Source organism: Berghia stephanieae, chromosome 13 (genome assembly GCF_034508935.2).
Source record: "Berghia stephanieae isolate SIO BIC M18660-M18661 chromosome 13, UCSD_Bste_1.3, whole genome shotgun sequence".
Lineage (NCBI taxonomy): Eukaryota > Metazoa > Mollusca > Gastropoda > Nudibranchia > Aeolidiidae > Berghia > Berghia stephanieae.
Window position 1 is genome coordinate 31554022 of NC_088372.1, and position 14898 is coordinate 31568919.

At 34.4% G+C, this 14898-nt stretch overlaps 1 protein-coding gene across 1 annotated transcript in view; it reads left to right on the forward strand.

Annotated features, from left to right (window-relative positions):
* The first annotated feature begins 1537 nt into the window (after positions 1-1537).
* The window catches only part of LOC144958482 (uncharacterized), a 40456-nt gene continuing 27095 nt past the window's right edge, over positions 1538-14898 (forward strand). Inside the window, exons 1-2 of the mRNA XM_078890460.1 lie at positions 1538-2580; positions 3363-3529. Of these exons, the coding sequence (XP_078746586.1) occupies positions 3475-3529 (55 nt within the window). The 5' untranslated portion in view covers positions 1538-2580; positions 3363-3474. The remainder of the gene's footprint in view (positions 2581-3362; positions 3530-14898) is intronic.

Here is a 14898-nt window from a genome sequence, read left to right on the forward strand (position 1 = left end):
CATTAGAAGCTGCCTACCCTTGAAGTTTCCACACTTTGTGAGATTACGCGTCGTTTCAATATTGGCAGGGATTTTCGAATCTCGTCTCAGAATATCTACAAAAAGGCGACATAATTTCGATAATACACGTAGATAATGCAGTGTGATCTTTCATTCGTTTTTTTCTTTTTAAATATAAGGATTAATTTGTGATATTGGTTGGATCTGGTCGAATGTTAAGTACTTTTCTCAGTTGCGATACATTGCTATCGCATGCTATATATACATGTCACATTTTAAAATTAATGTATCTTTTTGATTCTTTCTTTGGATATTACAATTTTTTTCCGACAGAGACAACGCTGTTGACGATCAGGTATTCATTTTACTCTTAAGTACGTTGAGAGAATGTGAGTAAAGAGCCTTTTCCAATGACTCAAAAACTCTGCGTCGAGCGAGGCCTTCCGATCCGAAAGCGAGTGTCATACTACAAGACACCTACATTGGTAACCCATCGTCCCAAAGCGACGCTTTGTCGGGATGAAGCAGTTGGATTGAAATTAAATTCATAGATAGTAGGAAGTTAACGTCACTCAGGTATTTGTTATTGCTTTTTGCCATCCGCGTTAATAGTAATTCTCCCTAAACTGTATTATCCAGACTATGAACGTTCAAGGTTACACATAGTTTTGTGTGTTAGTCCGTTGTACTTCCGGATGACAATGTTGTGAGATTCTTAGCCAATCGCATACTATCTATAGTCACAAACAGGGAACTTGGGGTTTAATTTTGTTCGTTGTGGAGAAAAAAAAAATGTTTACATTGCAAAAATCTCAAAGTTCGTATTTCCTCTCATTTTAAATTCTAAGTTCAATTTACGGAGTCCGATTCATCCCATCATATAAAAAAACACATGAGCATTTATATAGCGCAAATCCACTAACCGTGCTCTAGCCAACAGACACATTTAACTTGTAAGACGAGGCATGGCGCCTGTAAGACGATATTATTACTTTTTATTTCGGATATAGACAACGCTGTTAACAGCCAGGTGCCTACTCATTTTACACCTGAAGACGCTGAGAGAATGTGATTAAAGAGCCCTCCTTTCCAAGGACTCAACTATGCGCCACTCAGAGCGGGACTCGAACCCTGGACCTTCCGATCCGAAGGCGAATGTCATATCACTGGACCACATAACCGCACAATAATATTATAATACATAATAATAACGTTTTGAGACGGTGGGTCACATTGTATCATATTTCCTCAAACTGTTGAAATTTAGGTGCAATAATTCAGTGCATATGTCTGACAAGACGAAAGCAAAGTTAAATATACATGTATATCGGCGGCAAAAGAGCGAGTGACTGACGTATAGCGGGGTGTGGAGACCTATTCAACCTATTCAAGCTTATCGAAATCAGAATGCGACGATCTATCTATGATATTATTGAGAGGGGGGCTGGCTGGGTTGGGCAACTTGATTCTTAGGACCCAGACTAACAATTATAACGACTCGACAACGCCGAATAGCCAAGTCAAGGCCCGAGTCGATATTATCAAAAGAGAGAAAGAAGAAAAAAAAAGTGAAAGCGTTAAATCGCAACGCCCCCATTGGTCGTTTGTTTATTACGTCACGTAGGCTTGCGATAGAGCTCGGCCTCGCTTATTCCTGCGACCTTTCGTATGCAAATTAGGAGAAAACTTAAATTTGGAACGGTATAAAAACGGAGCGAATTCTCAGACATGGCGACCAGTGTTGGTGGGAATGTTTGAAAAGGATCTTAACGTTTGAAAAGACTGGTTATAGCTTCTTAAAGAAGTTCTAGAGTGGAGAGATGTCAGACAGAGTAATCCAATCTTCACAACAACATCAAAGTCGAATTTTTCATAGCAACCCGGTTGTTGTTAAATCTGAACAAATAACATTGTTAAAACTGGATGCTTGTGGGATTATAACATCACAGCTATTATTATTATGTAAACATATGAATATTCAGCTCAAATCAATTGGAGGATTGACATTTTTGGGTAAACAGAGATTGTGTAACGATATATTCTACAAAACGTCATCGGGCTATCCCAGGATTCTTAGAATTTTGCATGAGACTATATGAAAGTTTTCAACTAGTTTTTTCAATTTTATATTTCACCAAAGAAACGTGTGGATAGGGAGGGAATCTTTAATTATTTTTTTTTTCATTTTACTATCATTCTGCAATAAAACACAATAGTCATCACAGGAGTTCTTACAGTGCTACTAAATCAAATAACAATTTCTTAATTTGGAGAAAGTCAGGTCAAGCAATTTAAAAAAAAAAAGAAAACAATAAACGAGAAATGATTATTCCGAGTCAATTTTTTTTTTTAACGTAAAATTATTCCGTACGTTTTTTTGAGATTAATTGTGACCGTAATCAAGAGATCTCGAACGTGCGTGGTCAGCTGGTTTTTACTGCATTTAAGTGCAGTTAGTGTTTACAACTGTGTTTCGTACCCATCTTTTCTTGGAGCAAAAGTGTTTTTGTTTTGTTCACTAATTCCTCCGTATTTGGATTAATTGACAATCTATTAGCGCATCACACGAACAAAATAGTGGTGAGTCTTTGTTTGTTTGTTTGTTTGTTTGTTTGTTTGTTTGTTTGTTTTTAAATGGCAATTGGTATGGTGGAGAAAAAATATGATGATGATAATAATCAATATTATTATTATTATTATTATATTATTATTATTATTATATTATTATTATTATTATATTATTATTATTATTATTTATTATTATTATTATCATTATTATCATTATTATTATTATTATTATATTATTGTTATTATTATTATATTATTATTATTATTATTATTATTATATTATTATTATATATTATTATTATTATTATTATTATTATTTATTATTATTATTATTATTATTATTATTATTATTATTATTATTATTATTATTATTATTATTATTATTATTATTATTATTATTTATATTATTATATTATATTATTATTATTATTATTATTATTATTATTATTATTATTATTATTATTATTATTATTATTATTATTATTATCATCATCATTATTATTATTACTACTACTACTATTGGTATTCTTGTTTAATTATAATAATAATAATATAATAATAATAATAATAATAATAATAATAATAATAATAATAATAATAATAATAATAATGATAATAATAATAAAAAGATCTTGATCATGATGATGATGAAGAAGAAGAAGAAGAAGAAGAAGAGAAGAAGAAGAAGAAGAAGAAGAAGAAGAAGAAGAAGAAGAAGAAGAAGAAGAAGAAGAAGAAGAAGAAGAAAAAGAAGTGGCACTAAAAATAATTTTTCTCTTTTTCTTATTTTTCAGAGAAGCGAATTGTGAGACATACGAGAATCACCAATACCCTAATTTTATACTTCTATAGTTTCGGATCTACCCTTCAACGGTTTGGATCATTTGATCTCATCTCACGTGATCGATGGCTTGTCTCAACAAATTTCTCGTCGTTGTCCTTGTGTCGGCTTCTTTAATGGGTATGTAAATTTTGTTGTCTTTTCATTAATCTTCCGTTTAAAAAAAGACCCTTTAATAATTCTGAAGAGGAAGAAGTCGAATAAGAAGACAGGGAATTGAGAGAGAGAGAGAGAGAGAGATAGATAGATAGATAGATAGATAGATAGATAGATAGATAGATAGATAGATAGAGAGAGAGAGAGAAAGAGAGAGAGAGGTAGGGAGAGAAGGGGAGAGGGAGACAGAGTAAGGTGAGAGATATAAAAACAGAGAGAGAGGGAGAGGGAGAGAGAGAGAGAGAGAGAGAGAGAGAGAGAGAGAGAAAGGACGAGAGAATAATGACAGAAAAAGACAGATATACAGATAGATAGGTAGAGACACAGAGACAGACAGAGAGAGAGAGAGAGAGAGAGAGAGAGAGAGAGAGAGGGAGAGAGAGAGAAAGAGAGAGAGAGCACAACCGAGAAACAGAGGTAGAAAAAGGGAGAAAAACATTTAAACACCTCCCCTCACACACGCACGCGCACACACGCACACACATACACACACACATAGGGGGAGAGAGAAAAAAAGAAAGAAAGAAAGAGAGAGAGAGAGAGGGAGAGAGAGAGAGAGAGAAGAGAGAGAGAAAGAGGCAAAGGGAGAGAAAGATAGCTGTTGGTACAACAAATCTGTGCTTGTTATAGATTGGAGGGCTTACAAGAAATACTTTATTTTTTTTTTCGCTTTGACCATTAAAAACTTAAATGATTAAAAGGACACACAACTTGTCAAAAAAAAAAAACAACCCAAAAAAGCCCCCAAAAAACCCAAACTTTACACATCAATGAAGTCTCGGGTTTAAAATTATTTCCCCATAGTTGGAGGTAGGTATTTGTAATCGAACAAAATTTGAAATAATATAATTAAATTTGTCTGGCCAAAATGAAAATTATGTGTTTTGTGAGTGTGCAACAAACACAGCAATATTAACACACGATATGTTGTCTATAATAACAATCTAATTTTATTTATTATGGGGGGCTCATTTGAAACAACACGTTACCATAAACGTCAACATTTTAGCACATTGTCCGTGTCAGCCCTGAAATATGCTGGCCGAGGCAGGATCGAATTTGCTGGTGTCTGGGCGGTTTGGAATTAATTATAATATTATTACTATTATTATTTATTATTATTATTTATATTGTCTGATCGACGACACTTGGAATTTGTCTGGATTTTAACAAGTGAGTTCAAATAATAAATGCGGCTATGTGGTCTAGTGGCGTGACACTCGCTTTCGGATCGGAAGGTGAATAGTTGGGTCCTTAGACAAGGCGCTTTACTCACATTCTCTTCCCGTGCACAGGTGTTAACTTATAGCCTGACACCATAGCCATCGTTAACTTATAGCCTGACACCGTAGCCATCGTTAACTTGTAGCCTGACACCGTAGCCATCGTTAACTTGTAGCCTGACACCGTAGCCATCGTTAACTTATAGCCTGACACCGTAGCCATCGTTAACTTATAGCCTGACACCGTAGCCATCGTTAACTTATTTATTATTATTTGGTTTTTGCACCGCGTAGTGAGTTGTCGTTAGTAGTGCTCAAGGAAACAAGTGATCCCATTGGTTGAACTATTGAATATAAGTCACGATTTGTTTTCTTTTGTGGCCAAAGACTGGCATTTTGACGTCATTTTTTGGTCAGTGTCAGGCTATAAGTTAACGATGGCTTCGCTGACAATAACCAAAAATGACGTCAAAAAGACAAGTCTTTGGCCACAAAAGAAAACAAATTGTGCCGAATTACTTGTATTCAATAGTTCGACCAATGGGATCACTTGTTTTCTTGAGCACTAGTAACAGCAACTCACTACACGGTGCACAAACCTTTAAATGACGTCAAACTGTGAGGCTAGAGGGTTTTAGTGTCAGGCTATAATATGTTAACAATGGCTACGCCTTGATCCTCCCAAGTCTACAAACAGAAACATGTAATATATATATAATATATATATATATATATATATAATATAATATATATATATATATATATATATATGCCTAAATAAAATTTGCCATACTTTGAAAAACACTTTAAACAATTTTGGCCAGAAATCTCCCCCTTCAAATTTTGATCGAAGAAAATGAGACCTCTTTAACATGGGACTTCAAGGAAAGAGTTCTAGGAAGTCCCAGGTTTGAGAGTTTTTGACAAGATGAGATAAATTTTGAACGATCGATATTATAAATAATGATGAGTTTTTAGAAAAAAAAACTTTTTAAAAATATTTTTTGGGGAACTACGACAGAAATGCCCCGCGATGACCTGGAGTTTAAAAGGATTACTTTTGTATTTAGCATTATTCCTTTCATCTACATTTGTATAGAAATATAAGTATAGAACTTGTATAGAAATATAAGTGATTGTTGCAGTGGCATATAGAGTTATATAATGTATACCTGTTGCAGTGGTGTAATCAGCACAGGTGTATAGATAAGCGCAATATATAAAACGGGTTTATTATAATATGCCGATATATGTTGTCAATAAATGCAAAGGGAAAAAAAAGATAAAGCATAGAGAGAAAGATTCAAGACCCGACCTGTTGTGCCACCCCCCCCCCTCCCAATTGAAACGTTCCCCAGAAAATGAGTATTTTTACTACTACTACTACTACTACTACTACTACTACTACTACTACTACTACTACTACTACTACTACTACTACTACTACTACTACTACTACTGCTACCACTACTACTACTACTACTACTACTAGTACTACTACTACTCCCACTACTAGTACTACTACTGCCACTACTACTACTACTACTACTACTACTACTACTACTACTACTACTACTACTACTACTACTACTACTACTACTTCTCCTTCTTCTTCTTCTTCTTCTTCCTCCTCCTCCTCCTCCTCCCATTCTCTTCCTAGTATTATGTTTGATTAATTAATAAAATTATGATTGCTTTCTTTATTATTGTAATAATAATAATAATAATAATAATAATAATAATAATAATAATAATAATAATAATAATAATAATAATAATAATAACAATAATAAATATAATAACAATAATAATAATAATAATAATAATAATAATAATAATAATAATAATAATAATAATAATAATAATAATAATAATAACAATAGAATCAATGGGTAAGGATCGTAATTCAATGATGATCCGTTATATTCCAGAACACAAAAGCCAAGATTGAATCGCACTGAATATAAATGATATCATTACTGGCACATTCTGATCCCCCCCCCCCCCCCCCCCCCCCGCAAGCTAAGAAAAAAAACCAATAATAACAAAAAATAAAGAAAATTAAACTAGCAACCAAAAAAAAAAAAACAAATAAAAAAAACCCAATTTTATTTTAGAATTTTGGCTCTTTACTTTCATTCTCTCACCGTACTCAGGTGTAAAATGAGTACCTGACTGTTAACAGCATTGTCTTTGTCCGAAACAATTACAATTTTTTTCGGACAAAGACAACGCTGTTAACGGCCAGGTACTCATTTTACACCTGAGTACGGTGTGAGAATGTGAGTAAAGAGCCTTTTCCAAGGACGCAACTCTGCGCCGGGATCGAGGGTCGAACCCAGGACCTTCCGATCCGAAAGCGAGTGTCATACCACTAGACCACATAGCCGCATTGGCGTCAAAAGAAGAGGGGGGGGGAGGAGGGGGGGGGGGTTACCACTTATTGTCCAGTCCTCATTCGAATTCAATTCTATGTCAATGTGAAATGCTAATTATGAATTATGCCTGTAATCAGCCTCGTACAGCTTGTAAGGTGTAGTGTAGTGTTGTGTTTCCTTGCCAGGGGGGGTTAGGCTGGTGGTTAATTCCGACCCTTATCCTCGAGTGGGCGATCGAGTCTTTAATGCCTAAGGAATGGTCAGATATCGCTGGAATTTAAATGGTCAACCTTTAAGGCTAAGCTAATGATGTTGTTTTCAAAAATAATGGTAATAATAATAATAATAGTAATAATAATAATAATAATAATAATAATAATAATAATAATAATAATAATAATAAATAATAATAATAATAATGATGATATAATAATAATAATAATAATAATAATAATAATAAATGATAATAATAATGATAATAATAATAATAATAATAATAATAATAATAATAATAATAATAATAATAATAATAATAATAATAATAATAATAATAATAATAATAATAATAATAATAATAATAAAGGTTTTAACCCTTTCCTTACCAACCACAGGAAAATCGTCACATTCGTTACGATGCAAACTGCAGTTTTCTCATTCTGATGTCTCTTGTACATCACAAAATGTAAAGAAATGCTTTGATTACAGCTATAAATAGATACTAAACATTCTGAACACCATTCTGTATAGAATACACGTGTTACATTTTTTGTTTGAGTAAGAAGTCTATTTTTGTTGTTGGATGGGTGTGAATTTTCAGGGGATATACTTAAAATGGCTGGCAAGGAGAGAGTTAAAGATTATTTTCGTTGATTCTATAGAACCGACATCCACTTATTTGCAGGTCTGATTACTCAATTCCTTTTGGGCTCATTGTTGTAGTGGAAATCTCATAAATTGACGAAAAAGATATTGTTCATTAAACAACAATGTTAAAAAGGCCCATAAGTGGGTTCGAATGTCAGACCTGTATATATGTACACGTCGTACAGAACGGTTTCTTTCTATTCATTTACAATCTTCCTGAAGGCAACGAAAATAATCAATTAAATGTATTATTTATTGCTCCTTACAAGAGTTGTGGCTATGAGGTCTCTAGTGGTCCCGGGTTCGAGCCCCGCTCGGCGCACAGTTGAGTCCTTGGAAAAGGCTCTTTACTCACATTCTCTCACCGTACTCAGGTGTAAAATGAGTACCTGGTCGTTAACAGCGTTGTCTCTGTCGGAAAATAAAATTGTAATATCGCCTAACAGGCGTCATGTCTCGTTCTTCGTTGTTATTGGTCAGGGAGCCCTTGCAAAGAGCATTGAGCACATTAAGTAGATATTGCGCTATATAAAAGCTCTAGCTTTTTTTTCTCCATCCTTTTTGTTTCAACAATTCTATAAATCGACAATTAGCTTAGGAATATCTCTATCTATACAGACAAGTGAATATTGGGCTATTTGAAGTGTGTTGCTGTGCTCTAAAAAATGACAATTTTTCTTTTTCTTTCTTTTATTTCGGGGGGGGGGGGGGGGGGGTGGTGGTGTTTCATTTGTTCAGTTAGCTTAAACTTTAAGAATATAATAACAGTACCTACTTGCCATGAGTTTAATAAACAGGAATGTTCAACACACGCCCACACACACACACATAAACACACACAGACACACACACACACACACACACAACACATATATATATATATATATATATATATATATATATATATATATATATATAATACACACCTACGCAGACCCAAACAAACAAACAAACACACAGAGATTAATAGACATCAGCAAAATCTGTCATTTATAGCACCTCAAATGTGACCCGTCGCCTAAAAACGGTATTATGTAGGGATGACACATATTCAGAAAAGAGAATATAAAATTAAAATAATAAGAAATACGAGTTTTTAGGGGTTTTTATCATTGCAATATAAGACATTATATCTATTCTCAACCAGAACGAATATTGACTGATCTCAAGTTTGATACTTGTGGGCAAAAACTGTGGACGTTTCGGATTTCCCCTTTATCAAACAGGATGAATGAAACATTACAGACAAAATGAGATAATGTGATAGTGGCGTTGTTAAGAAACAACGCCACTATCACAATATCTCATTCGTCAGCAGTTTTTCATTCAGCCTATTTTGTTGATAAAGAGGAAACCCGAAACGTCCACAGTATCTGTCTTCGTCTTCGAAGATTGCAATTCAATCCTCATCGTTACTTGTGGGCATAAATTCAATTTCCTAAACTTAGTTCAAACCGACATAATTTTTTTTTAAACCTAAAAACTTGGGCTTTTATATAGCGCAATATCCACTAAACGTGCTCTAAGCGCTTTACAAATGGTCCCTGACCAACAACAACACGTAACATGTAGAAAGAGACTTGACGCTTTCTATGTGATATTACAATTTATTTCGACACAGACAACGCTGTTGACGTTTTTTTTTTTAAATTAAGGTCAATATCCCTATACTTGTTTATTGTCGTATTTAAAAGACGGAAATAAATCTAAATTGGCAAAGCAACGACAAACATTGGGTGTCTCCCATTCCTGAGGTTAACCCCCCCCCCCCCCAAAAAAAAAAATAAAAACCCAAAAACAAACAAAAAAAAAAAAACCGCTGTTGACAGCCAGGTCATGTACTCATTTTTACTCCTGAGTACGGCGAGAGAATCTGAGTCAAGAGCCTTTTCCAAAGACGTACTCAACGATACGCCGAGCGAGGCTCGAACCCAGGACTTTCCGATCCCGAATTCATACCACAAGACCACATAGCCGTACTCGCAAGACCGCTTTGAGACGATGGTGTCACAAATTAATATCGATACTAAACATGACATCATAGTATCGTGTTTACATTTTTTTTTCTTCTTCTTCTCTCCTTCCTTTTTTATCAATGAATCCGTCTGGTCCTTATTAATTGCATTCACTTCACAACCAAATGTTTCTCACCAACTCCACATTATGTCCAAATTCTGAATGGAATCGAATGCCTTTTCACAAAGACGACAACAGATTTCAAAAGGGCTTTTTCAATGTGGTGGTGGTAAACGCCCCGTAATCGATTTTAATGAATATATTTTTTTATCGATACAGGGTAATTTATGGACCGGAGCGGGGTGACTGGGGGAGATTCTCTGGGCTAAAAGCCCGTCTGATATTTTTATTATTAATTTTCTTTCAGCGATAATTTATCGCTGTTACTGCTAAACTATATTATAATTATTATAACTCGTAAATCTGTAACGTTTTTCAAAAGTAGGAATAGTTATAGATAACACGAGTAAAACTTGAAAAGGGAAGAAAAATAAATGAAAACAACGTTTGACGTTTATGGCTGCAGACAAAATGATTCTATTTCACGTATGAAGGAGTTAGCCATTAAAATTTTATGGTCACGAGAAACGGTCACGTGATATAGGCAAACGTATTGGGTAAAGTGGAGGGTGATAACGATGACAATGATGATATTACCTAATAACAATAATAATAATAATAATAATAATAATAATAATAATAATAATAATAATAATAATAATAATAGTAATAATAATAATAATAGTAATAATAATAATGATAATAATAATAATAATGATAATAATAATAATAATAATAATAATAATAATAATAATAATAATAATAATAAGAAGAAGAAGAAGAAGAAGAAGAAGAAGAAGAAGAAGAAGAAGAAGAAGAAGAAGAAGAAAAGGAATGATTATACTACTACTACTACTACTACTGCTACTATTACTACTACTACTGCTACTATTACTACTACTACTACTACTACTACTACTACTACTACTACTACTACTACTACTACTACTACTACTACTACTGCTGCTGCTGCTGCTGCTACTACTACTACAACTACTACTACTACTACTACTACTACTACTACTACTACTACTACTACTACTACTACTACTACTACTACTACTACTACTAATAATAATAATAATAATAATAATAATAATAATAATAATAATAATAATAATAATAATAATAATAATAACTATTATTTATATATAATATATATATATATATATATATATATTATATATATATATATATATATATATATATATATAATAGTTCTACACAGCAAAAGGAAAGTTACTTGCACATCCACTAATCGTTTCAAATGCATTGCTACAGTACAGCACAACGATTGTTGGCTGATAATTTCCTGCTTATCACTCACTTATAGGGCAAGAAATCGATCAAAGTTAAGCAAGGGGATAAAACTAAAATTGTTATCTTTGACCTCGACAACAGGGGGGAAAAGGGGGGGGGGGGGGGGAGGAGGAGACGACGACGAAGGGAATGTTTACTTTTTAATTTTCGATAACACAAAGATAAAGTAATGAAAGCAGTTCTTGTAGAATAGGTAAGAGGCATAAGGCCTATGAAACTGGACCGAGTTTTTTCCCGGATTCTAGAGATAGTATGCGCTTGGCTAAGAATCTCACAACATTGTCATCCTGAAGTACAACGGACCAACACACAAAGCTATGTGTAACATTGAACGTTTATAGTCTGGTTAATACAATTTAGTGAAAATTACTCGTAAACGCTGATGGCAAAAAACAATAACAAAGATCCGAGTGACGTCAACTTCATTCTATCTATAGCTTTAAACGGCTGTTGGACAGTAAGTATATTGGTCAATCGCAAGGTATTTTCCGCCAAATCGGACAGACCCAGATACATAATCACTGCTAGATGGGGGTCCATCTATCTATCTATCTATCTATCTCTCTGTCTATCTATCTGTCTATCTATCTATCTATCTATCTATCTATCTATCTATCTATCTATCTATCTATCTATCTATCTATCTATCTATCTATCTATCTATCTATTTATCTATCTATCTATCTATCTATCTATTTATCTATCTATCTATCTATCTATTTATTTATCTATCTATTTATTTATCTATCTATCTGTCTATCTATCTGTCTATCTATCTATCTATCTATCTATCTATCTATCTATCTATCTATCTATCTATCTGTCTGTCTGTCTGTCTGTCTATCTGTCCATCTATCTATCTGTCTACCTACCTATCTATCTATCTATTTTATCTATCTATCTATCTATTCATCTATCTATTTATCTATCTCTCTATCTCTCTGTACATTTGCTTATCTATATGTCTACCCCCCCCCCAATCTCTCTCTCTCTCCTCTCTCTCTCTCTCTCCTCTCTCTCTCTCTCTATCTCTCTCTCCCTCTCTCTCTATCCATCTCTTTCTTATTATTTTTTTGTCACTGCCCTCCTCTCTATCTATCTGTCCATTTTGCATTCATTTATAATATATTCGATTACCGTGAGAAAGCGAAAAAAGCTGCTTGACAGAAATAGCATTAATAGCATACACTAAGGGCTATTACCGTGAAGAATGGGACACGCTGTTTTGTGGACAATATTTTTGAACAACCCTGTACTTTGTTCCAGCAAATAAATGCCGTATTTATGCTCATGGGGACTAGATGTGTCATTCACAGACAGAACGTCTTGAAAGAAGTCCTAGGGTTACATGCTATGTGGTCTTGTGATAATCCACTCCACCTTTGGACCGGAAAGGTCCAGGATTCGAGTCCCGCTCTGAGCGACGCATAGATGAGTTCTTGGAAAAGACTCTTTACTCACATACTCTCACCGTACTCAGGTGTCAAACGATGCCTGACCATTAACCAGTGTTGTCTCTGCCCGATATAATAATGCAACATCGCCTGAAAGGAGCCATGCCTCGTCCTACATGTTAAGAATTGCTGTGGGCTAGGGGCCCCTTGTAACACACTTGACGCACGTTTAGTGGATATTGCACTACATAAAAGCTCAAAGATTTTTGTTGTTGCTTCTTTTAATTCATTGGATATCACTTAAACATGTGCCTTTTCCTTTTGAGAGTTAGTGCCTATGCTTTACCAACTGAACCAACCATTCAACACCCTTAACTCTCGCTCTTTAATAGAGTCTCCATGTTTTTTTTAACTCACTCAATCCTAGAGATTTATGCTACTTTTCAACATTGGAAAATGTATTAAAATGAGCATGTAAATAAATAGTTCTATTCAACTACCGTTAACATGCAAAAACTAAAAACATTAGCTTTGATAATGCGCCTATAATTTGTCACAGAAAAATGCAATAAATAGGCATGGGGTAAAAGTAACCCCGGGTAAACTACGGATATAGTCGGTGTTAGGGTTGAGTGAGTTAAATTATATATATATTTTTAAATCACCATGGTGAAAATTGCCGTCACGCCCACAAAGAACATCATCGGCAGTGTGGATCAAAAAATATGCATCCTATAATGACGGTTATTCAAATTAGGTCTTGTATCTAATGTATCCACTTATTGAGGGTATGATAATGTTAATGGTTATGGCCGGAGACGCCACTGTTTTATGGAGGGCCCCATGCCGGTCGGGATTAGTCGGTTTAGTACCATCCGAGCATTAGAGGGGATGGGATGGGGGGGGGGGGGGGGGGGGGGGGGGAGGGGATGTATTTCTCTATTCATGAGGGCAAAGGTTACACGTCACCGAAACGTGAGAAGTTAAGGATGATAATTTGGGATTGGAAGGTTGGGAGTCGAATTTGGATAAAATAAGATAAAACGTGACATACAGCATCAAAACGGAAATAAATATGTCCGGAGGTTGATGCTTAGAATAGATATTTAAAGGAAGGGAAGGTAACCACGCCCCTCGGACATCCGGCTGAATTTTAAAAAGGATAGTTAGTACTAAGTTATCATACAACTGGAGGTCGAAATATAATAATAATAATGATAAAGAGCAAAGTGATGCCAACTTCTATCATTCTATTGTTTGTCAACAACCAGCCGTATTTGTCCGACCGAGCTTGGGTGTGGGTCACAAATCCCGCGTTTCGACTGGTCAAAAATCTACTGGTTAATTGAGTTGTTTGTTATTGTTGTTGTTGTTGTTGTTGTTGTTGGTGGTGTTTTGTTTTGTTTTTGATTTGTTTTTGTTTTTTGGAGTGGGAAGGGGGTTGTTTTGTTTTTGTGTTTGCAATATCTCTATTTTTGGGCCATATAAAATAAGTTATTGACCAACCATTCAGTCTTAAGTTTCTTGCAGGTGTGTAGTATATTATACCCATAACAGTAATATATATCAACGGTATGGGGGGGGGGGGGGGGGGAGAAAGTGTGGGGGGTGAGGGGGGTTATTATAGATAACATTGTCTGAAATTATGATTTATAGATTTATAACATTGTATTGTCGAATTCCACCAATGTCATTCCCAGTCAATTTCATTGTCAAATATCCTATTCCCCCCAATGCTAATATTTCCCACACCCCTTGATTTCATTCAATCATTCCATTAACTTCCGTACTCAGCAGAACCAAAAATACAACTCAAAAATGTTTAAGATTTTGGCCAGAAAATTCGTCCTTCAAATTAAATTATATAGATCGATTAAATAATCATCCACGTGTCAAAAACTCTCAATCCTGGGACTTCATTGAAGACTTTCATAAATCTCAAATTTGAGATATATTTTTTTTTTTTGGACGAATTGGAGGTCGTTGTATATCTAGCCAACATTGTTAAAATGTTTTCCTATTTTCTTTTTTGGCAAAGTTTGGCAAAACACCCAATGATGATGATGATATACTACGAC